Genomic DNA, 25,780 nt, shown 5'->3' on the forward strand with positions numbered 1-25,780 from the left:
GGCCCGCGACAACAAGAAGACGCGCATCATCCCGCGCCACCTGCAGCTGGCCATCCGCAACGACGAGGAGCTCAACAAGCTGCTGGGCAAGGTGACGATCGCGCAGGGCGGCGTGCTGCCCAACATCCAGGCCGTGCTGCTGCCCAAGAAGACTGAGAGCCACCACAAGGCCAAGGGCAAGTGAAGAGCTGAGCAGCTCTAGTGGTCCATATTTCCGGAAAACAAAGGCTCTTTTCAGAGCCACCCAATTTTTCTGTAAAGTGCTGCAATGCTTTTCAAGCACAGTATGGACACTTCACTGGCTGAAGTTTTCTAACTGACAGCAATTTTCCGTGTTAGAAAGGGGGAAGTCACGCTTTGCCCCATAATGCTAGTTTAAAATTTTACACATTACAAGATATTTTAAAAGAAAGGGAAAATTTAACTCAAACTGTAGAAGCAAGGGGAAGAGTACTATTATATGAACAAAAATGGGATGTAAGCAAGGTAAGTAGAAGTACTAAAAAGTACATGTGGGACAGTAGGTCGGTTACCATATGAGCGTATTTCAGTACACAAACTTTTACACAAATTGAGTTTCCATACCGTCACTCAAAAATTCTGAAAATAAGAATAAACCCCCAAATTAGAATTAAATTATGAGAGAACAAAGAAGGAGAAGTGACCAATCAGATTTCAGGGCGGGGTTTTTAAAGTGTATAAATGAGGGCAACTTAATGCTTTCAAACTTGGTTATTACCATTCAGGAAAATGTAGTTAAGAAAAAGCTAGTAAACAGTACATGACTACCTTCCACGTATTAAAATGTGGACTAACCTGCAAACAATATATTCCATCTTTGTCTAAAGGAAAACTCAGTGAGGGACCGATAAACCCAACTCAAACACTTTCTAGAAGTAATAGGACAATACCAGCGAGTAGCTGTCCTTTACTTAGCCTTACTAAGCAAGTCAACGCGCAAGTCCACCTGCTCAAGGCCTCAAGTAAGCAGCTGGCCAACAAGGCCACAGCGCTACCCGCTGGGCACCGTGGGGCTGCGCCAGATCCAGCACAGTTCGTGGAGTCCATGGAGCTGCTGATCCTCAAACTTCCCTTCCCGCACCTGGTGCGCCTGTTCCAGCATGAATTCAAGACTGACCTGCGCTTACCAGAGCTCAGCTGTCATGGCACTGCAGAAGGCATAAGGGAAATACTGTTTCTGTTGCCTCTCTTTCAGGACACCAGTTTGCTTGCTGTCTTTATCCAGGGTGTCACGTTCTTAGTCATGGACACAGAGCCGGCTTGCTGCTTTCATAGAGAAGAGGGCCTAACGCAAACCAGTGATTTCCTTGGAAATGAAAAAGGTTCTTTTCAGAACTGTGGATACATTTTGTCAATAAAAACTGTTCACAATACATTTACAGTTTACCTCCCTCGGTGAAAAAAGAATATGAATTTTTAAAAACTGGAATGACATACGTGGTTGTTCTAGTACAGGACCTTGCATGTGATATATAATAGTGTTGTGATCAACAATTTATTTAGAAAATAGCTTCATTTGTCCCTTTGAAGAGTTTCAAACTGTAGAGGTGACCGTGTTGATGAGGGAGCAAGAGTATATGGGAAAATTTTGGGTATTGATTATTAGAAGTGAATTATTGGTGACGAGGCCTGCCTCCTAATATTCTTACAAGGCTTGAGTAAAAAGATTTACAAACATTTACAATTGGGAAACAAAAAGAAATGATTTCTTCAGGAACCTGAACTTCACTGGGCAGTCCTACACAGCCAAAAAAGCAAATATCTGCTTTCTTTGACATAAACAATTAGACTGTAAAGCAAATACCTTATGATAGCTATTGACTGGTGAAATTAAAAACAAGAAACTAAACCTAAAATATTTAAATAGAATGTTTCTAATATAGTACTCATCAGTATAGCTATATCAGAAAGACAACCCCATTACAAAGGAATATATTAACAAGAATATACATAGTTCATGAAAGACTGAAAAACAAAGGAAAATTATATTAAAAATGGTTATTGTCATGTGATACAATTGTAACTTTTGAGTTTTATTTTCTACTGGACAGATTATTGCAATCTGCAATGTACAAAAATCTTTGCAATTATTAATCTCCTGAAAGTTAACATAGAAATGCACAAATATGAGGCCCTATTAGTCAAACAGATGCAGAGTCTCCTAAAACACTCTGAGGAGTGTTTGGCAGGCCTTTTGAACTATGCTGTCTCATGAGAATGAAAGGATGTAGTCCATGCCTTCACCTCCATTCTTGGATTTGCTTTTTCTTTTTTGGTCTTTGAGACCTGTAATTCAGGCTGGCCTTGAGCTCACTATGTAGTTTAGGGTGGTCTGGAACTCACAAGGATCCTCTTACCTCAGCCTCCTAGTGCTGGGATCAGGTATGTGCCACCAGGCCCAGCTAGATTTGCTTATTTCTAAAAAGTGTTCAGAACTCTTCCCTGAAGACCACAATCTTCCCCTTGGTTCTGATAACGAATGCCTGGTAATGAATGTGCTCTCAAGTCTACATTTTCTACCCTGCCATCAGGTGCTTACCAATGATGCTGATATGCTGTATGGGACTATTGTTCCCCAGACAGAAAATATGTGACTGGACCAGCATCTTTTTACCTACAAATCAGATGACATCTCCTTTTAACAAGTTATTTTAAAACAGTGAAATCATAAGTCAAAAAATACAAAATGAAGAGGTACAAAGAGTTTAACTTGCAGCACAAGGGCTAGTATATGACTATAATCCCAGCACTTGAGAGCCTGAGGCAGGAGGATCACCCTGACTTCTAGACTAGCCTGCTACAAAGGTGCCTAGAAGGCTACTCTGAGATATATCTCGGGACCTTGTCTCAAAAGACACCCCCCAAAAAAATGTACTTCAATGAATGAAATAAGTTCCAACAGACTGAAAGAGCATTTAAGGAATTATGTTTTGTAGGCAGTTTAATATAGAATTATTAGGATAGGTTATTTAATTTGACGAAAACATAATGACAAAAGTGCCATCAGTCTTTGTAGCCGCAGCTGTCCCAATGAATGGAAATTATGTTTATGATTACCAGAAGAAAGCAGAAAAGTTAACAGGAAACCTTACTAAATTTGATACCTTTAATCAATAGTAAATTGTCCAGAAAGGATATTTCCTTGTAATTCTCATTTGTCTGGTTAATCATTTGTGAACTTATACTCCTCTTTTCCTTACTTGCAACTAAAGAATTTGTCTCACGCTCTGAATCCTCACTAGAAAAAAATGAAATAATGCATCTGTAGATGAAATGTGTGTGACTTTGCATAGCATAAAATTTTGACATTCTTACTTATTCATCAAGAAATACATTATTGAATTTTTTCTAAATTCCAAGATAACTGAGTTAATTTTCTTGTTTCAGTCTTTCCTGATATTTACTTAGTTTACAAGAGTGACTATTAGTCTTTCCTTCATTTCTTTTTATGAAACATACTTGGACATCATTTTGTAGAAGGCTTAAATTTGGGAGCATACGTATCAGTTTGAAAATCAGTTTTGAATGCTTTTCCTTAAAAATATACTTTTAGAGGAAAAACATTTTCATGGAATACCTAGTAATTGCTCTCTACTGACTTCATTTGAAAAATTAAAATAGGTAATGTTTCCTAACTGTCCACCTTTTCCACCTTGATTAGCAGTGAGTTTGAGAAGGTTGCTTTTGTTTATAGTATGACTTGTTTTTATATAGTACTTCATCCTGTGTTGAGTCAACTTGGTACTAGAGTTGTAAAGGAAAACTCCCATTTCTAAGGGACCCATGAAACTAGGTCCTACTACTCTTGGCAAAATGTCATTCAAAGAGATGTGTACTGGTGAATACAATGAGGAGTGTGAATCAGTTTGGTTTGGTTGGGAAAGACAAATAAAGACTTTCATTCCTGATATTTCAAGGCCTGATAGAAATTATCCACTTTTACAGAAAAGGAGCTTTTAAAGGCAAGATTTGGAGGTTTGCATAGCTGTGTAGTATGTATCGCTTCAGCATAAGTAATCCTGGTCAAGTAATGGTCTAGTTGACCATTATCTCAGGAGTGGTTTTTCAGGTTGTTCCAGAGGAGACTTTATGGGTTATCTGCTTCAGTTTAGGGTGATGGAGACCACTATGAAGCAGACTTGATCAGGACTTAAGTTAATCAAATGGCTTTTCATGTTCACTTGTGAATTTGTCCAAGGCCTAGGCTTCTTATCTGGAAATGGTGGACTCATAGTAAGTGAACCTCTTGTGAGTCACTAATCCCTACTAAAACCTATAGTGGTAGATGAAACCAGAAAGCCTCAAAGGATAAGAGAAGATCACAGCAAAGGACACCGGGATCAGAGCTTAACTAAAGACTATAGCCTCAGGCATCTCATTCTTCAGTGGATTAATTTAATACCTTACTTAGAGAAGTCCTTGAGTGGTTCTGCTCTTCTTGAGTACTCCCCTTCCTTCTTCTGATCACCAAATAAATATGGGCGACCCAGAGAAGGTCTTGGTCTTAGCCCTGAGGGAATTAGGAATTATGTGAGAGGGCGTTGATCCTCTTGGAGCCCTGAAATCATTCCATTTGCCTCTTTTTATTTAGCTTTCACCATACACTCATTCAGGAGATTGCAGACCTGATCAGCCTGCAGTAATTAAGGGATATTATTAACGCCATTTTAGGGGTGTCACCTCATCACTGGATGTTCTGCAAAGGCTCTGCTTTACATAGACTCAGTAAGGTACCTTATATGTGTAGGACAGTAATTGGAGATTTTTAGGTGTTTTTCCACAGAACAGGACTTTGAAAAAATTGACAATTAAGTGTCCCTGTAAATCTTACTCCCTCTTGAAGTAGGATGAGGTAAGTTAATTTAGGAATTATAAACCTTGTATTTCATTTTTAGAAAGATACACCTGTAGTGATTTACATGATTACACATACAAGTGAGCAGAAATCTGACCAAAGTTTTAAGAGGATGAAATGGATAGATATAAAATGGAGACAGACATGCCAAGGTTTGTCCTGTGTCTTCTTATCCATTAGGCATCTGCAAACCTAGCTTCTAAGGCCCTGTTAATGTCTCTACTGCTGAATTCCTTAGAAATATATGAAATGCCCACTATTTTGCTAAGCTTATGCTACCAAAATTATGTAAAGACTAAGATATGGAGAAGTTAGAGGAAGAATCCTGATACAATGCTTGACAATGAAATACACTGCAAAGTAATAGTAGTGATAATGAAAGTCATATATACATTTGAATTTTCCACAAACTACATTTTAAAAACTGAAAAACATATAAGAACATGTAGTACTTAACCTCAAATATCAAACTATCATTTGAAAATGTAATCTATATAAAACATTATCAGTGTAAAATTTCTTGCTATTGTTTATCCTTAACATTCCAAGTTTGGTGTATATTTTATTGTCTGGTAACTAACTTTTAGTGGAACTAGATACACTGCATTGAGAGTTTATAAATGTTACTGTCAAAAAATGAATTTCAGACATATGAATTGTGGAGCAATAGCTACTATTTTCCAATAAATAACAAATCAACATTTTAAGGCTGCAAATTGTTAAAAACTATTTTATGAGACAATACAGAGCCAAAGAGAAATGCTTTTGGGGTGTTGAGATGCTGGTGAAAATTGAGAATGTTGGGGGAATAAATTGAATGTAATCAAGTGATTTTTTTCACCGACTTGTGAATCACATTTGCAAGTACACACAGTTGGGAATTATGATAGCAACAGAAGGTAGTTTCAGATTGCAAGACACCATATTAACAGATAGAAAAGCAGTAAGGAGGCAATAAATGTTGGGCCCAGACTTGTGGTGGGATTGTCCAACAAACTGTAGTACTTTTCCCTCTCCAAGGACAATTTTACCTGCATTATTCTCCATTTTAATTGGAAGTGTTCACTTTTCTCCAAGAGACTCAGATTTGTATGAAATGCATAACAATGTACAAAAGTAGTTCAAATTTGCAAGGCAAATATCAGCCTGTTCCAGGGGTGATGTCTCACTTTCAGAATCATAGTACTCCTTAGTCTAAAGCAGGAGAATCACCACTAGCTTGAGGTCAGACTGAGCTACATACACAGTGTTTAAGATCAACCTGGCCAAACACTGGCTTCCAAAAGGGAAAAGAGAGGGAGAGAAGGTATTAGTGTGACAGGTGCAATTTCATTCCCGTAGGTACGCAAGACATTTTTTAATGGTTTAAAAGAGATGATTGAAGGGAATGAGGCACGACAAACAATGCAGCCGTTGGCTCCTCCTCTTCCGTCTCTAAGGATTACCACAGACTTGAGTAGGCCGCCTCAGGCTCTGCTGTTGCTTCTGGCTCCGCCCATCTCCTCCAGGCTGAGCAGGAAAAAAAAATGTGCAGCAGGGCGGGAAGTACAGTTCCCACCCCCGCCTTGAAGTTTTCAAACAGGTCCGAAACACTACTATAAAAGTCCTGTGGTGGCGCGACAGGAGGCATTGTGTTGCTTGTTCGGTGCGTGCAGTTCAAGTATGTCTGGTCGTGGCAAAGGAGGCAAAGGCCTTGGGAAGGGCGGTGCTAAGCGCCACCGCAAGGTATTGCGTGACAATATCCAGGGTATTACCAAGCCCGCCATCCGCCGTCTTGCGCGGCGCGGCGGTGTCAAGCGCATCTCTGGCCTCATCTACGAGGAGACGCGCGGCGTTCTGAAAGTCTTTTTGGAGAACGTAATCCGCGACGCCGTCACCTACACGGAGCACGCCAAGCGCAAGACGGTCACCGCCATGGACGTGGTCTACGCGCTCAAGCGCCAGGGACGCACGCTCTACGGTTTTGGCGGCTAAGTTCTTCGTTGTCTTTTACTCTCAATCAACCCAAACGGTCCTTTTCAGGACCAACTACTTGTTTCATTCAAAAGAGTAACGCTTGACTAGCCTGCTTGTCTCGTTAACACGATATGACATTGTGTTAAATATCCGCTTGAGAGAGAAAGCTGGGTATGGTAACAGCGGATGTTGAACTTCTGCGGTGGTCCTTGGGCTTCCACAGTGGAGTTTGAAGGGACTGTCCCTCGCTGTCAGGGTAGTTTGGGTAAGGCTTTCCACTTTCTAACAACCCTGTAAAAATTTGGAATGTCAGAAAACTTTGAATTTAGCGTCTGCTGGTCTGTGGCTATCACTGTGTTGGTACTGCATGCTGGGGTAGTTGTATTAAGCCTAAGGTCTTAATTCAAAACTCACTACCTTGTAAGTTTCAGGAAGAGAAAACAAGAAATCGTATACTCGATTGTTTAAGCTTCCCATAGTTTTTATCCGTTATTAAGAATATCGTTAATGGATTTTAGTCTGAATTCCTGAAGTACGTGTGATGAAAGCTGACATTTTTGAAAAAAGTCATCTTTTTGCGCCAGAGGAAGATTTTCTGGCCGTTTAGTTTTATAGCATGTGACCAGTTTCTTCCTAGCTGCTGTGAGGAGTGAAAGTCACTGTCAGATCTGGACTTCACCTTGTCCCTCTCCTCTTCCTAGCAGTTAAGGTATTCCAACCACATCAGGTACACAAGACTGAACTGGTAGGAACACGTTATGACACTTTTTCTTTTAACCTTTGCCTGCCTCCTATGGTGATGCAGCAAGAACTTTGCCAGACACCAGCTGCTTGGTCTTACAAGCCTTACATCTATGAAAATAGCTTTTTGTTTCATTGTTAATTGACCAGTCTCCATTGTTCTAACAGCACAAAATTGACTAAAACCCTGTCTTTAGTATGGTAAAGGCGCAATAGATGTCAGTTGTTTCTTCATCTAACCCACTTCACCCATAAATTCTCTTGGGTGTTTCCTACAACCAACTCTTAACAATTTCACCATCATTATTGCTATAGCTTGTTTCTTCTCCTTGCTTCTCCTTTTTAATCTCAAAAATCCATTCCCCACAGTACAGTTTAAAAGGTGCTTATAACCCCTTTACTGTGCTATGACTAATCTGGGTTCATTTTATCACATTGTACAACATATGCAGTCAAATGTTTAACCTTCAGCTTCGTCAATTAACCCTTTATTTTTGTCACTGGTATCTTAGCACACAAGTTGAAATATTTCTTTAGCTCAAACGCCTTTCTGTAGGATATAATTTTTTTTTTTTCTGGTATCAATACTGACCTTTCCCTGGAACCTTTAATTTCCTAGATTTTTGGTTGCTTTCTGTAAGGAATCACCTAGTCCAGATCATGTCATTTGGTTTTATTTCATTGCTTCACAGCATCCAGAACTCTGGTTGAAATATCCTGCTTAAAATTTATTGTTTTTCTCTCACTAGGATATTTTAGCCCAGGACAGCTAACTCTGTTCATTGCTGTTTCTCACACCTGGCACAGAGGAAGCACAACATTTTGCAAAATCCTAAATGGAAACTTTAACTGCTCTTCGATTATTTTTTAAAACTATTTTTAGTATTCCCTTACCTAGCTACTGCTTCTTTACCTTGAACTTTTATCACTTTTCAGTGACATTTCCCTCCAATCTGTCCAGTTGCCTGCCACCAAAAACCAGCTTATCATCTCAGTCCTTGTTGAGAAACTTTCTTCAACTTTTTATGGACTACATAATAAACCTAATCTGGTTGTTTGGCATATAGACCTTTCATGATTTTATAACTTCGTCTTTAACGCAAGGAAAGCCACATACTGTGTGTGTACAGGTGCTTATTAAGCCTATTTTTCAGGGGAACTTTTTAGTAAGGCGAATTTGTGGGTCTTATCCCAGACCTAATGAAACAGAAACACTCTGATTGGTACTAGCATAGTTCAACAGCCTTGCAGATGGTTCTTGTGTGCACTGCAGTTTGAGAATCACTCACTGTATCCTTCTACATAATTCTATGTTTGCCACTAGAATATGAGTGACATGAATATGAGTGGCTACTGACTGTTAGCCTCCTGTAGGCTCCTTTTGTCTGTCCAGAATGTTCTTGTATGAGACAGTACAGGTGCCTAATGAAATGTCATTACCCTTGCTTTCTAATACACCTTTGATTTTGCTTAACCTTTTGTTTCCTACCTTGTGCTCTAGAGGAGGTATAGTTCCTCCCAGGCTTAGAGATCTGATTCTGATACAACCCCACCAATTCCTAGGGTTCTATGACCCTTACTAAAGCATGGTTTGGGCCTAGATATAGGGGAAGTTTTCTGGGGCCATGAGAACCTCTAACAGTTTCCACATGATGATTTAGCTGAGCTTGAAACTTGTTACTTGTTATTCTCTCTCTCTCTCTCTCTCTCTTCTCTCTCTCTCTCTCTCTCTGTGTGTGTGTGTGTGGTGAGGAAGGGTCTCAAATTAGAGGAATTTTATGTGAGAAAAATTGCAAAGGCCCTGAGTCTAGAGGAGTCATGGCTAATTCTAAACCCTTGAAGACCAAAGATTGAAGAAACAAACAAGAACAAAAAACCAAAAAGGAAGAAAAGAACGTTCTTTGGGTTGCAGACTCAGAGGAGTGCCAGATTTTGCAGTTTGAGCCCATACAGGCATTTCGTAATTTTGCACCAAGAACAGTGGGAAATCGAAAAGGATCTGATTAGGGGCACATACGTGATCACGTGTGCTTTCACAATGACCATCATGATTCTAGAAAGGCAAGTGGGTTCTTAATGAACTGGGAACTTCTAGTGTAACTCATACTAAAATAAAAGTGAGTAGGTAAACTTGAAAAACAATTTGGTCACTAACATAAAACCTTTTTCAATTTTTGCTTTTACTTTACTTTGTTGAGAGAATAAAAGGGTACATAAACTGCTGGAAAGACTGGTTATAATTATTTCTCAAGAATCATTTATTCCTGGGTGAGTTTGGTATTTTCCGTTGAGGAACCCCTAACCAAACCTTTCTTACCTCCATTTTCCCTGAAAACCTCTACCCTTTTCCCCCAAAGACTTGCAAAACGAGTGAGAAAATCTTCCATTGTTTGTCTCTAGCATCAAGTGGTCACAAGGCATAGTTCCAGAACAGAGTCCAGCATTATGAACATCAAAAGGCTACATCTGGAATTAAAGTATGGATTAGTGGTTGAAGACATGTTTAAGATCCTGGGTTCTGTGTTTGCTTTCGCAGCACATACACTAAGAACATTAAGTTCTAACCCAAGCACTTCTTTTCTCCCAAGCCCACTTCCACATTTCTTACATCTGCCTGGGTTTGTACTATTCTTCATTTCCAGGATTGTTAAATTGTGGCCACTAACTGCTGAGCAAAACACATAAGGACGAGGATAGGACAGGAGTAAATTAGAGATTGAGGCAATTCTTCCATCCTATAACCTTGAAAACTCTGGGAACCTTTGCAGGTCTAGCTTATGAAAAAGAGGAAGTAAAAAAATCTTTTGCCAAAAATGATAGCACATTTTGTAGGCTACCAGCACTATAAAGTGCTCCCAATAAGGACACATCTTACATCAAATTTCAAAAGGCACCCACTCCTTTCAGGAGCTCCGGTATTGTTGGAATGGACGCTTTTGTGACACTGTGAACGGGTAAATGCTCAGGAATTAACGTACCATTTTACGAAGCGGTGCCACTCAGGGAACAGAAATTATCAGTGTACAGCTCCAATTACGGGTAAGTAGGTGGCTCTGAGAAGAGCCTTTGGGTTGTAGGTAGCAGCAGGGTGCGCTCACTTGGAGCTGGTGTACTTGGTGACGGCCTTGGTGCCCTCAGACACGGCGTGCTTGGCCAGCTCCCCGGGCAGCAGCAGCCGCACGGCGGTCTGGATCTCCCGAGACGTGATGGTCGAGCGCTTGTTGTAGTGCGCCAGGCGCGAGGCCTCGCCCGCGATGCGCTCGAAGATGTCGTTCACGAACGAGTTCATGATGCCCATGGCCTTGGACGAGATGCCCGTGTCGGGGTGCACCTGCTTGAGCACCTTGTACACGTACACCGAATAGCTCTCCTTGCGGCTGCGCTTGCGCTTCTTGCCGTCCTTCTTCTGCGCCTTGGTCACCGCCTTCTTAGAGCCCTTCTTCGGGGCCGGCGCCGACTTCGCGGGCTCAGGCATGCTTACTACAGCTATTGTAGACCAAAAACAGAAGAAATACTAAGCGCTCAGACTTAGCCTATTTGTAGACAAAGGTATGTAAATGAAGACTTGAATTTTACTGTCTCTGATTGGTTCATTCTAGTATGTAACCCATGCAAAGATGGAGTCTCAGTCTATCTGTCATTGGTCAACTCCTCAGAGCCAGTCCCTCCCTCAAGTCAGGCCAGCTTCTTCAACCTATTCAATACTCTTTCCAGAATAAATTCCTCTTACTCAAAACAATTTAGCTCTATTTACTAAAAGTTGCTTTCTCTTATGTTTTGAAGTGTCAGGCTGGCAACGGTACTTCCACAAATGCATTTGAAAGCTCCTGGAAGACCAATAGTTTTAGCTTTGACTCTAGATTCTAGAGCAGCGGTAGAGGGGCCGGGGATATAGCTCAGCAGCACAAGCGCCTGCCTCGCAAGTGCAACATCCTGAGTTTGCTTCCCTGCACCAAAAAAAAAAAAAAAAAAAAAAAAAAAAAATCAGTGGTAGGAAAGCAAGAAGGGAGATCCAGGGGGCCTACTGGCATGCAGATAGCCTCGTGACAGTGTTGCTTTTGTCCTACTTTGTATAGAATGCAGATAAGTCAAAAAAGGAAAGGGAACAGACTGCGGAGAGGTAGAAGACAACCTCGCAGAGAGAACCAGAGGAGAGGGAACATAGTTCTTTCTTCCTATTGGAAAAAAGCGAATCGAACATACGTTAGCCACAGACTGAAGACAAGACAAATACCCAACCTAAGTATCCAACCTCACCAGTTTAAGGATGAAAAAAAAAGTGTAAAATGGAAAAGCCTCTTATGGCACAAGGTTACTTTCACTTTCTTTTTTTACCGAAACTGTCTATTGTCGGGGGTGGGGGGACCATTTCATGTTTTTTTTTCTACAGTGTTTCTTTCTATATTCGTAGTCGTTTTGTTTGTCCTCCTGTCCTGCCTTCTCCTGAGCCCTGGGTTTTAAGTTCCTAGAGGCAGGAGGCCCCTGCGCAAAAGCTTTCTATAGGGAACGGTTAACATGAAGGGATCACTAAGAGAGGGACTGGAGGCTCAGTAAAATCTGTTCATACAAATCTTATAAACTAACCCTTATGTTCCTGGCAGTTTTCCACTGCCAACATTTCTCGCCTGATTTAGTTCCTGGTTTCATAATTTGCTACTCTTTATCTAACAGTGTACAAGTAATCTCTATGAGAACTGCTTTTTTGGGTCTTCATTTATTTGTGAGGTATCATGTATATGTAGAATTTATTAAATTGTGTATTCTTTTGTCGTGCTAATCTGTCCTATGTCATTTTAACTATTAGGCTCAGCCAAAGACCATGAGATGATAGGGAAGAAATTTTTCCTACTTTATATAGGTATTTTGAAAAATGAATAGCCCAAGTCTTTTCAGACATATAACATGTAACAGAGGCTGGATCTGTACATAACTACATTTTGATTTTTTTGTGTCGTCTTTCTGATTGATTAGATATTTAATTCCTTCTTTTTAGCTCCTGAAGTTAAGTGATAAGCACTGATTATCACTAAAGCCTCAAATTTTTATACATACCTTTGTTGCTCTGTCATTGCTCAACTGGCTTTTATGCTAGTTTTAACTTATTTTTTTGAGCACACCTCCAATTTTCTTAACTGTAGCCTTTTCTAGCCATCCTTTGCTTTGGTGGGCCTGCACCCTGGAGACTTTTTCCACAGAGGTAATTCAACATAGCTGCTTCTTTTCTGCTACAGTCCTGCTACTTCGACTGTGGTCTCTAAGCCAGCAGTAGCAAGTCATCCATGAATTTAAAAATGCAGAGTTCACTTCCAGATCTACACACGCTGCATCCTAGAGGAAGTCCCCAGGTGATCTGGGCTCACACTGCAGTGTGAGAAGGGCTGTGCTAGGAGGTGTGGGTGCATCTGTCCTGCTGCTTCTGTCCTTCTGTGGAGGTTCTAGTGGTAGAGCAAAAGAAAAGTCATCAAGGGATATATTTCCCTCAACCTCCCTCTATCCCACGTTTTTTTTCCCAGCATTCTGCCTTGTCCATTCTTTGTCTATGATTTTTCCTCCTTATATATGTGTTTTACAAAATGAATAGCTTAAGTCTTTTCAAATATATAACAAAAGCAACAATTTGCATAAACATTGCTATTAGGTTTTTTTACTTGTTATTTTATATTAATATCAGCAATATCACATATTTGTTAATATAATCATTGGGAATTTGATAATTATGGAGAAAGGCTCCTATCAAGAACCAAAGCTTTAGAGTTTAGTCAATATTCAGCCATTTTAGATGTGACAGTCAAAAAAAAGCATTGCCAAAATTTGACCTGACTGAAATTTCAGCTTCTCCATGAGATTTCACCTCAAAAAGGACATCTATTTGTACAAATGTATGTGATAATTGTGAAGGCACACTGCCTGAAAACACAAGACCTTTTTAGTTTGACCTATTTTCAATTTCAGAAAAATATGACTAATAAAATGAGAGCACTAAGTCAATAAATCTTTATTATTTGCTGCATATGTATAATCATTTGAATTCAACCCAGGGTCTCATTCCTGCTAAGTAAACACTGTTACACTGAACATTATAATCTCTTTTCATTTTCATATTGAGGCAAAATCTTGTGAAGCTGACCAAGCGGACTTGAACTTGTTTGTGGTGCTCTTGACTCAGACTCTACATTAGCTCGTATTACAGGTGTGGACCACCGCATCCAGCTATAACTAATCTTTGTTTTTTAGCTACATCCAATTGGTATAGGGAAAGAAACTCCCAACCTGAAAGATATCTGGGATCAGTTAGTCTTCTCTAAAATCGAAGAATGAATTTTAGGAACAGTGGAGGTTAAGAGCAGAATATGTTTATTGAGGGAAGGAAAGCTTCTGTCTGAAATAGGGACAGAAGGGGACTGAGTGAGTTGCCAAGGACCCTGTCTTTCTAAGGAACTTTTATAGAGCAAACCATGAGGTGAAGTGGGTCCAAGGTGGCAAAAATGGGAAATCACAAGGTGGACATAAGGTGGGACAAAACTATGGTCAGCCAATAAGATTACAAGTTTAATTGTTCAGGTAAACTTGATTAAGTCAGGATCAAGTGGGGAAGTAAGTCACATATCAAGTGGGCATGAATATAGAACAGGGGCCTTTCTTGTGAGGGGTTGGGTTAGTGACTCTTCTTGACTTTTTCAAGGTGATTGCTACCTATTTAGAATATCAATCCCTGATGTCTATCTCCAGGCAAGTATGTGGGGCATTTGCTTTATCTTTTGTCTTGAGGTCTGGCCCACTGTGGGAGCGCCTATCTCTCCTGCAGTTGCAAGGTATCTTATCGTCCATACTGGCTTCTTTGAGGGCCTAGCCCTATCTGACTGCCTATAACATTTCTATCTAACTCAGCTGCCTACAACACTATCTTTATAGCTATTGAGCTTATAGGATTTGAATCATGAATCTAAAGGACCACTCAACTAATTTAATGGTGTGCATCATGAATAAATGAACTTGGCTTTTACATAGCACTGAAGAGTGGTGAGAATAGACCCAAAGTGCAATGTCTATTCCATATCTAAATCAATTTTGTGAAATATAAAGTATACAAGGCAGACAAAATGGTTCAAGCATTAAATAAGAAAACAAATTTAGATTTAAGAAGGGGAGAGATTTTTTTCAAAAAGGTTACTGATGAGTAAAGCACTATTATAGTATGGGGAGCATGACTACTATGTAAGATTTGCAAGTTTCACACAGGTAAGACAAGACAGAATTTTCCTTTTATATGAAAAATGAAAAAGATTGGAAGGTTTTGGAAATGGGGAAATGGGATGAAAAAGTTTCCTGACTGGATGGATAATAGATCAAAAAATGTCTTACCCTGAAGCCACTCCTGTCTCAACAATGACCCTTAAGCAGGAAATTTAGGTTCAGGCTGAGGGTGGGCAAAATACCTCAAGTGCTTCAGGAAAGGAGATAATTTAACAAACTTTTGGTTAAGAAACAGGTTTTTGCAGAGCGTAGTAGTGCATGCCTATAATCCCTGCACTCAAAGGAGGCAGAGGCAGCCTCATCACTATGAGCTGGAGAGGAGCCTGGGCTACATAGTGCGTTCAAGGCCAACCTGGACTACACAGTGAGACTGTCTTAAACAACAACAACAAAAAACAACAACAAAAATTTTGTTTTAAAATTACCAGTAGGGAAAAGCAATCTATCTAATTGTTTCTGAGGAATTTAGAGGGTCTGTGTTTGGCCATGTTATATTGTCATAAGTAAAAAAGAAAAATCATTAAAGACTGTTTTTTTGGCCTATGAGTTTCTTCCAGGAAGCCGTTTTCACAACAACATAGGTGGGGAGATTACTTTATTTGCTGCTGTTTCTCAGGAACACAGGACTCAGATCAGATCACGGTCAATATTTTCAGTTGAAATCACTAACATCACATTCAAACTTTGCTAAATCTGATGTTTACAAATAAAGCACTAGTACATTTGGTTTTATTTTAATGTAATACAGAGTTATTGAACTATATCAAATATTTATAGTCGTATATGTTGAATAGCATGAAGATTTGTTATCCAGGTCAAGCTTCTAAATCTTATCTTGTTACAAACTCTCTGAGGTGGTGATCATTTGATAAGGAAATTGTGATGGCAAGCAAAAACACAACACCCAGGATTTGGAGGCAGATTTATTTACATTAGTGGGCACTGTTTGGGATCATTCCCAGAATATCAGGCCCTGATCTCTGGTGGTCTACCGATATGAGATAAGCAAGCAGGAAGTACACAGGCAGAAAGGGCTTATTAATTGGGCACTGACATATACAATGTGCATCATAGTGACAAGTTATGCATCACAGTGATGAGCCTTTCTAAGAGACAGGAGCAACCGGAACTGGAACAGGAACTATTACCAGGACAACTAACAAACTGAATTGTATTGGCTGGTGGTTGGGGGGCAGTGAGTGGCGGTGGCATTTTCTGCTACAAGCTAATGGGAGGAAACTAGATTCTAACATTGTTAAAGACAGAAATTGGCTAGTGTAATTATAGATAAATACACTTCTCTGATAGACTTTTTCCCCAGAAGAAATGAACTCCAAATTAAAAAACTGATTTCTTTCAGGACTACGTAAGATGAAAATTCAAAATAATAGGAGATATTAACTTAAGTACAGCATATTATATGGCATTTTGCTCTACGATTTTGATCTCATGAAAGAAAATTTCATGTTATTTCTTTCCCTGAAAAGCATATCAGTACTGGTATATGTACAGTATTTTATATTTTTATGATATTTCTATTTTTAAATGAAACAAATGTATGCAATCAACTGTAGTTAATTTATTCCTATTTCAAATTAGAATTATTAAAATATATTAATTAAATATTAAAAGTATATCAATCTAAAAGCAAACCATACATGGAATGAAAAGGAATATTAAAAAGACAAGAAAAACTCTGGAAAATATTTACCAAGAGAATATAAGTGCAGCAATATTAATATCAGATAAAGGATAATTTTAAACTGAAAGTAGTGGAGACAGATAAGGATACTGTAAAGTTTTATTTGCAACGAGGAAAACAAGATATTTTGGGAAGCTATTGTGAAGCAAGACACCTAAGGAGTAGGGAAATTATGAGACACCCATTACCACATCCCTGCCCAGCTAACAAAAAACAAAGTGGAAAGTTCTCTGAAACTTCCTTACAATAAAAACCCAGGGGATGAAACTAGGATGGTAAACATAGATAACACAGTTAAAGTTCCCTGGACCAAATACTGTTATTACAAGATCCTGAACTTTGGGAATTAATGTATGCCCCTTGGAAAGGAGAATTCTATGGTTTTAAACAGAATTAAGTCACCTGGCATAAATGCAAGACTCTCTGAAAATGCATTAAAATGAAGAAAAAAAAATATAGCAACACTTCTTAGAAACAAAATCTGCTTGTCTCTGCAAAGCTTTGCAGAGGAAGTGTTAAAGCTTGTGTCTAGATGTCTCTCCAAAGCCTCATGCAGTCAAAGGTGGGCCTTTTTAAGAGGTGACAGGATCTAGGGTGTGATGCTGAGATTAAGTGTGTGATGCTGGGATTAAGGGTGTGTGATTCCTAAATTACTCCATGTTTGGTTTGACATAATTCTGGATGTGGATAATGGGAAGACCCATTCTGTGTGTGAGTGCAATCCACCCTAAGTGCGGGTAGTTTAGAAGAGATGAAAGGAAGAGACAGGCTGCTGCTGAGGCTTTCCTAGCTACTTTGCTACTTTGTTGCCTTCCTGCCTTCTACCTGAAACATGAACTGTTTCTCCTTTGTGATATTCCTCTGCTATGCCACTTCGCCTTGGAGTTAGCCAACTATCAGCCGAAACCTCTACAAACCTCAACAGCCGAAACCAGAATAAACCTTTCCCCCTTATAGTTGTGTGTCTGGTATTTGTCTTAGTAATAAGAAAAGTAACTAAGACAGGAGAGTAGAGGGAAGTTTGCTCTAAAATTTAAACCTAGATTTGCTCAGACTGCAGTTTTCATGGAAAGGGTTCTGAGATTAAAGTGATGCACGTTCCTATTGCCACCTAGTGTCTTAAATGGCAAACAAATCCCTTCTCAAGAGATCCAGAGCTTTCAAAATTGTGTGACCCCAGACAGTAATTCCCTTCAAGTGGGAAGCATCTGGAACCCAGCTTCTCTAGATCTACACAAGTTTATTTATGCATTAAGCATTTATTCATTTAGTACTATACCAGGTCTGAAAATAATATTTAATTAAAAAGAGAATTAAAGTTATTTAGTGAAAGACAAATTGAATACAGAAATCATGATTAATATGATAGACAGTTAAAAAACAAAAACCTCTTCTGTGCCCTACAATCCAAATGATGCCAAGCTTTGTTGAATTTCACAAGTTTTGGTGAATTTAGGAACTTAATAACCTTTATTTTACAGAATCAATAGAAAAGTAGTTCTATTAATTTTTTTATTTGAAATTATATAAACTGGAATTATTATCCAATAATTATTGAAATTATTAAATGAAATAATTATTAAATGAAATTATTAAATGAAATTATTTACTGGAGGACAACAGGAAAGAAAAAATAGAGAGTGAGAGAGAAGGAAAAGAGAAGGAGAAGGAAAAGAAGAAAGAGAAAGAGATGAAAGACAAAGAGAAAGAAGAAAGAAAACAACAGGAAAGGAAATTATAGTCTTACCTCACTTATAAATATTTATTTAAAAAAGTCCTATTTAAAATGTTAGAAAATGAAAGTTAACAGGGCATTTGATTTGAAAAGTTTACTGTGTAGAGTTTGTTCTAGGAATAAAGAAACATTTAATATAAATCTGGAAGTATAAGAGATTAATAGAGAAAAACTGTGGTCATCTTCATAAATTCTGAGAAAATATTTGACGGGATATGAACTCAGTCTTCATAAACATTTTCAACAGACTAGAAGGAGAACTTCACAAAGCATAGCTATAGTGAGCATAACACTTACTGGTGTAACTTTGGAAGAAGTTTCATAAACCCAGAAGCAAGGCAGGAGGCTATGGAACTACTACTATTCTATGTGGCATCACAGAGCCCTGAAACATGAACAGGAAAAAAGAATGGAAGAGATTCAACACGAGATCATGATTAATTCTGTTTTTGAAAATAACATAGCTGTCAGTGTTGAAGTCCATGAGAATTTATGAATAATCAGATCTAATAAAAGCCCAATAAAGTTGGTAGGTATGAGTCCACCATATAAAATAACACATCCTTTCTATACAATAGCAATTACTGATTTGAAAGTGGTTAGAAAAGCCAGACATTATTTACAACAGGACTAAAGATTCTAAATACAATTAGCTGGGTGTGTTGGTACACACCTGTAAGTTTAGCATTCACAGAGGCTAAGGCGTGAGGATCCTCATGAGTTTAAGGCCAGCCTGAACTACATAGAAAGACTGTGTCTCAAAAAACAAAACAAAACAGAAAACAAAAAATAAAATCCAAAAACAAAGATTCTAAATATGAGAATAAATACTCTGTATTTTTAAATAATATTCTGTTGTAGCCAAATAAATATTCTGTTGTAGTTTGGAGTTTTGCAAGGAGAACAATACAATGCAGGGCACTTAATTATACAGTTATTTTATAATAGTCACCCAAAGAATCATATACAAAAAGAGTACAGGAAATCTGTCCACACACTAAAGACCAAAGAATCCAGCTGAGGGTCTGGATACCATGGAAATGTCCCACATGAGTTTAACTGAAGACCTACAGCCCATAACAATGCCCTGCCATGAGTCCAACTGGAGGCAAAGAGCCCATGACAATGTCTCATGCAAACCTGTTTCAAGGATTTGCACTGGAAAGGCCCAAAGGTCAGTGGTGGAAGATAAAATGTCTATGCCAGAGGGATGAAGGATCTGTGCTAGCAGGCTGAGGGACTGCACTAGAGCCAGGAAGCAATGCTCAAAGAACCAGAGCTCCCTCAAAAGATACTGCAGCCAGCCTCTGCAACAGTGAGGTCCTGAGCTCCTCTGATAATGAGAACAGTGGAGCTCCTATCAGGAAAGCCATCGCAAAAAGCTTCTCCAGGAGACTGAACAGTGGAGCATCTTCCCCTCTGGAGATAGGAAGTGATGCTCAGAGCAAGGACCAGAGTTCCCCCAAAATGAACTGTAGCCATTCCCGTTGAAACCAAGGTCCTGAGCTCCTTCAGTGATGAGAACAACCAAGTTTATTAGGAAAGCCATCATGACAAGGTCCTCCAAGAGAACCAACAGCAGCCCCAGGAAAACCAACAGCTCTCTACAGCTTCCTACAGCCTCTAAACTTCTCCAGTTCTGCCTCTTATGCTGCAGGCAACCATCCTCAGGTTGGTCTCCCACACTCAGAACCATGCTGGTTCAGTTCAGCTGGGTGTTACAAGTTGACCACCAGTTGTCAGTCTACCACCATATCTAGCAAAAACTCATCCATATAGTAGAATATATAGTAGTCCACACAGTAAGATATATATAGTAGAATATATACACTTTATGTTATATATGTAAATATATATTATGTATACATATATATTTAGTACTATAAACATTTGATAATGCAACGTGTTAACATGTTCACATATTGCAAAATAAGCTAAAAATTCAGTGTAATGCCAACTTCTTCCATATATTTGGTAGGCCATTTTGGTAGCATTCATATTAATGAATAAAACCAGTTAAAATGATTCTCAAAAAGGAAGAAGATAGCTGTGAGCCTTAAACTAGATGAACACATATAAATTTATAGTAATTAAAGCAGATTGGCACTGGCTCAGACATAGACAGCAGGGGAAAAGAACGCAATCAGGGATCTTTGCTATTCTCCAAGAGGCTCTTTTACTGATATTTTCTAGTTGTCTGTGGATAGTTCTTCACTGGATGTTTGGAGTCTTTGAGTCTTAGTTTCTGTATCTATGGGGAGGAGGCTAGGATGTGAATGTTAAACTGTTTCTGATCCTCAGCTCAATTTACACTGTTCACAAAAGTACCTGGTTGGATGCTCAGGTTGGTGAAAGCTTTCAATGTAGAATATGGGGTTTCCTTTATAACTATGGTGTTCAGTGACAAAATTACACGTGATGAATCCCCTGCAGATGAGGTGGGTGGTAGCTGAAGGCATGCACATAGGATAGAGGGAGAATACCTGTGGAGCATTACACTGGGGCATAAGGTGGGACTGAAGAGTAGAAATCTCAACATCTTGTAAGAAGTGACTTTTTTGGGGAGCGGGGGTTAACATGTTACTTGGATTAACTCCTTAGAATTATGAAGAGATAATATCTGTACTGTGATGTTAAGAGAAGAGATTCCAGCTAATCTTTCGGGGCAGAAGGCCTGTACAATTTATGAACTGTACAGCATTGGACGAGTCATTTCAAGATTCACTTGCTAACACTCACAGGTAAAAATGGAATAACAACAATGCAAAGGTGCGTTGTGAAAATTAAATATATGAACATCTGAAAAACACTTGAAATATGTCTGGGCATTTGCTTTAAAAAAGCAAATCAAAGAACCCTGAATGTTCTGCTATGAGCACTCATAGCCACGTTGTTTTTCTTGTGTCTGAAGCACTTTTACCTTCGTGGGCACCTTCCTCTATTAAAATAAAGATTAATATATACTAAAATAGTTTTCGACCTTTTCTTTTTCTTATGATTGAAGAAGAAATTATTTTCGTAAGCTTCTAAAACGATAGTGTGTCCTAAGAAGACACACTGTGCCTGAAGAAGGAATTGCGTGCATACGTAGGTATTTAATTAGGAACTAACTATCCACACACATAACGGAATCCTCACACCAACAGTCCATTGCAGCAGGCGTCCTTGGTGTTATGAGGGTTGTCCCCAGCTACTGGAGACGGGGGAACGTCAGTCCCCAACAGAGCAAGGAGGTGCAGGGAGGCCGCAACTGCAATTTCCTGTTTCACTCCTTAGAGATTTCAGCCAGCAAAGAAATGCTAGAAGTGGAGCAAATAGGCTGACGGTGGGTTGTTGCCTTACTTTTCTTTTGAACATCAAACGTCTCAGTTCTGTGGTTTAAGGTGCACATTGGCGCGGTGTTTGTACACTGCTTTGTCCAATGGTCCTGCTAAACGAGGGACTTTGAAAGCGGGAGTCTTGAATCACCAGGGGGCGCCCGCAGGCGACGTCTCTTCAGCGGCCCAACGTAGAAAGCAGCCAGAATGGCGTAAAGTGGCGTGAGCGTAAGGAGTGACAACGTCCTCACGGCGTGTGGGGGCGTGGTGAGACCGGCCCTGGAGGGCCAGCCACTGGCGGAAGCACAGACCTCACAGAGAACGCCAAGACGCAGCGTAGCAGGACGGCCCTATGAGAGAGTCGGCGTGAAGAGGCGTGGCCATATAGTCCTATCAGAGAGCCAGCGTGAGGGGGCGTAGCAAGACGGCCCTATCAGAGAGCTGGTGAGTCGGACCTTCACGTTTGTTGCAATGCCTGCGTAGTCGCACCCAGAGGAGGACTGTCCTTTTTAGGAACTCTCACGTCCAGTTCGTACAAACTTTTGGGGTTTGTGTGGTTACTTGGTATTAGCAGTTAAGGACAGTTTCATGTCCCAGCCGCATGTCCCCAGACCAGCTGCATTAGCGTTGCCTGGGTACTTTATAAATACAAACTGTCGGGTTCTCCTCCAGAACTAATGAGTCAGAAACTATGCAGGTGGCACCTAGCAATCCGTTTATAAAAATCTTTCAGGAAATTTTGGTGCACACCCTAGTTTGAGACTACATCGAAATATTGTTTCCTTTACTTCAGGTACAGGAAGTGAATTCAAAATGGTGGCTTGGGTAAATTAAGCTCTTTTACTCTCAGGATCATTAGTAGAGCCCAGACAGTGCTTAGGGCTTAATTCACTTAGGCCTTGACTCCAGAAAATAATGTGAAGATGGGCAGATGGATGGATGGATGCAGGGATGGACAGATAGATGGAGAAAGAGGAGACTATAGTAAAGACTCGAATTAACAATAAAACCAGAGTTCCAATTCTGCACATATTTTATTGGTCATGTTTAATTTATAGCCTTTCTGCTATTTTCTCATGCAAACTTGTGCAAAGGTTAGTCCATGGTAAATAATCAATTCCTAGTAGTAACTAGTCCTGTGAAAGAAATAATTTTTTTTTTTTTTTTTGAGACAGGATCTCGCTATGCAGTTCAGGGTGGCCTTGAGCTCACTTATGAGGCATAGGCTGATCTTGAACTCTCAACGATCCTGAGCCTCCCCACTGCTGGGATTACAGGTGTGTGCCACCACTCCCGGCCAAGAAATAAAAATTTTAACAACATGTTGGTGCATACCTGTAATTTCAACACCTGAGAGGCTGAGCCAGAAAGATTTCAAGGGCAAGTTAGTAAGAATTGTCAATAATTATAATAATAATAATGTTTTTATAAATCTAATAAAAATGAAAAAGTGACAGCATCTTGCTTGTGTTCAAGTTATTATCTTTTTGATGAATTAATGTGCAGCAAACCAGGATAGGTTAAATTTGGGTAGGATATACACACTAGTCATTCTTGTGCAGATGAGACTTTTAATACTTCATAATTTCTATGACCAGATTTATATTTTCACTTACTTTATGAATTAAATTCTTCTCTGCATTCATATGTATTTCTTCCCTGATTAAAGAAATAAACAATGTATTTTAGGTGCCATTTCATCATCAGCAGTAATATTTTCTGTATAAAGAAGAAGATGTTTTTTACATGTGCTTGCACAATGGTCTACCAAGAAATCTCCATTCTAATGTTACCTTCACCTTACTCAGTATTAGCATTAACAAAGAATAGCTCAAATCATATTTCATTAAGGGACTTTAAATATTGCGATTTTACATTGCATTCCCTCAAATATCCCTAGGTGGCATTCAAATATTTAAAACTCTCATTTGTTTGCCCTCTAGTTTTTGACCTGAGGAGATTTGGCAACCAACTCTAATAGCTTTCATTTCAACTCAGTGAAAAGGAAAATATTGTAAATGCTAATACTTGCTAAGTGCTTACTAGGTGTCTATCATTGCTTAAAAATCTTTATGTGAATCATCTTCAAAGCTTAAAATAACTCTAAAAAGTGATCTGTTATCCTCTTAGTATAGATTAGGAAAGTGAGACCCTTTTTCTAGGTCACTTATTCAACTGAACACTAGTTGTTTGTTAACGCTAACTATAATTAAGAATGAATAAAGATAAGAATGGGGATAGAAGAACGTGATTTTACACATGATGCTCAGTAAAAGCCTCCCTGATGTGACATTTTAACTGATCCACTCAAGCCAGAACCCAAGAAGTGTGAAGAGTCTTTCTGTAATAGATGACAAGTATTATATACACCCAAGACATCAATATACCCATTTCCCCTTTTGTCTCAGCCTTTTGCCTTCCCCTTCTGTGGTAGGATTTTCTTTGGATCTCTAAGATTTCTCCTAAAGTCCTAGTTTGTTTTCTCCGTCTATGTCACATTGCCACTTCATGCTACCTGTCTTAAAAAAATAGCCACAATGCAGCACTGATGTTTATAAAATACTGTTTTGCATTTCTGAAGCACAGCTTAACATTGTAAAAAATTTAAACAAAGTTCTAAAATACAATCGATCTACATTTCAACAATCCCTGTTCTCTGTAATTTTGACAAACTTCATGGTTTATGGAAGGAAAACTCGCAAGAGTGCTGCTGATCTTATGAAGAAAGGGAACTCCTTTTCTTCAGAGAACAGAATGCCAGGCTACCATAATGAAGTTTATCCCCCAAATTAATTCTAATTTCCTGAATCTTATTTTCTAGAGGAGGAATTAGGGAGTATGAATGAAGGAGTATGCAGTTGAGGTTTTTTATCAAGTAAACTACAAAAAAATCTCAATGAAAAATTTTCTCAAAGTTTTGGAGTCCTTAATTGACCTAAACATGTTGTGGGTGGTGGCATACTCTGTAATCCTACCACTCTGGAAGGATGTAGCAGGAGGATTTTCATATTTGAGTCCAGCCTGGGCAATTTAGGAATTTACGGAAACTTTTTCTCTAAATTTAGTAAAGAAATACAAATAAAGGGCTGGGGATGCAGCTCAGTGCAAGGGCCCTTGGGTCGGTCACCAGTGCTGCAAAACAAAATCAAGACAAAAACAAAAGCAACACAACAATGTGACAGAACAGTCAAAAACAAATATGTGTAGAATTTGTTATGGTTAATGATATATATCTAATTAAAAATTGTAGATAGCACAGTTTTATTTATGGGTATGTGTAAAGTAAAGAATTCATGTCATCCAAAGAATGGTATGGCTTTTGTTCTTGACTAGGAGGTAATCTGCAGACTTTAGGGATGTCTGGCCTGTTAGCAGTATTTTTGTTTACCAGGAACCCTAGGTATTCCAGATAATGTAAACATGTGATTCATGGTGAGGGTTTGGTCATGCGGTATCTGTCTGCCTTCTGGAGAGACTAAAGATGAAAGGTCAGCAGCATGTAATGGACGAACAGTGGAGTCCGGACATGAATGCTGGGGGAATTTTCCTGGTTGTCAACACTCTACATAGTACCCTATTGCCTTCTCATTGCCCAGAGATGAGAATGCTTTTGGAACTCTCTTATATTCTGCTCTTTGTCTCTTTTCTTGGCTGATTTTAATCTATATTGTTGCCGTAACCATTTGTAACCTTAAGTATAATAACTTTTACTGAGTTGTATGAATTCTAGTGAATTATCAAATCTGAGGTTGGTTTTGGAGACCCTGAACTCTGCACTTGGTGTGACATTAAAGGGTAGTATTATAAACTGTTCCTTAACTTCATAATATGTCACATCATTAATATTACTCTATTACTCTTTGACTGAAGGCACCAGGAAGTCAAGGATTACATTTTTATACTCCTTTTTATCTCTAGTACCAACAATGGTGCCCAGCCCAAGGTCATTCAGTGACAATTTCTTGAATAATTTGATTTATCAGTAAATACTTCTGATATAATTTATCAGTCAGTATGGACACACTTAAATAATCTTGTATTTCTTGAATAAGTTGTTTTATTTTCTTTCTTCTTTTACATTCCTGAGGCTAACTCTTAACCTTTTGCCTTATATTTTCAATATTTTATTTTATAGCTATTCAATCATCAGTCTTGGATTCTATATAGTAAATAAGCTATTAAGTTAGCTTTATCCTTTT

General features: G+C 39.0%; 2 protein-coding genes across 2 annotated transcripts; one reads left to right on the top strand and one right to left on the bottom strand.

Annotated features, from left to right (window-relative positions):
• Positions 1 to 5,850: 5,850 nt before the first annotated feature.
• Positions 5,851 to 9,994, top strand: LOC102017662 (histone H4). The gene has a single exon (XM_013503799.1). The coding sequence runs from the start codon at positions 6,539 to 6,541 to the stop codon at positions 6,848 to 6,850; it is 312 nt and encodes a 103-aa protein (XP_013359253.1). The 5' UTR covers positions 5,851 to 6,538; the 3' UTR covers positions 6,851 to 9,994.
• Positions 9,995 to 10,454: 460 nt separating this feature from the next.
• Positions 10,455 to 11,055, bottom strand: LOC102017127 (histone H2B type 1). Its single transcript, XM_005403297.2, has one exon. The coding sequence runs from the start codon at positions 11,046 to 11,048 to the stop codon at positions 10,668 to 10,670; it is 381 nt and encodes a 126-aa protein (XP_005403354.1). The 5' UTR covers positions 11,049 to 11,055; the 3' UTR covers positions 10,455 to 10,667.
• Between the last annotated feature and the right edge of the window lie 14,725 nt (positions 11,056 to 25,780).

The sequence above is a fragment of the Chinchilla lanigera genome, unplaced genomic scaffold (genome assembly GCF_000276665.1).
Source record: "Chinchilla lanigera isolate Chin_1 unplaced genomic scaffold, ChiLan1.0 scaffold00082, whole genome shotgun sequence".
Classification (NCBI taxonomy): domain Eukaryota; kingdom Metazoa; phylum Chordata; class Mammalia; order Rodentia; family Chinchillidae; genus Chinchilla; species Chinchilla lanigera.

What these genes read in the sequence shown, in the direction of transcription:
- LOC102017662 (XM_013503799.1), top strand. Translation starts at nt 6,539, where the DNA reads ATGTCTGGTCGTGGCAAAGGAGGCAAAGGCCTTGGGAAGGGCGGTGCT.
- LOC102017127 (XM_005403297.2), bottom strand. Translation starts at nt 11,048, where the DNA reads ATGCCTGAGCCCGCGAAGTCGGCGCCGGCCCCGAAGAAGGGCTCTAAG.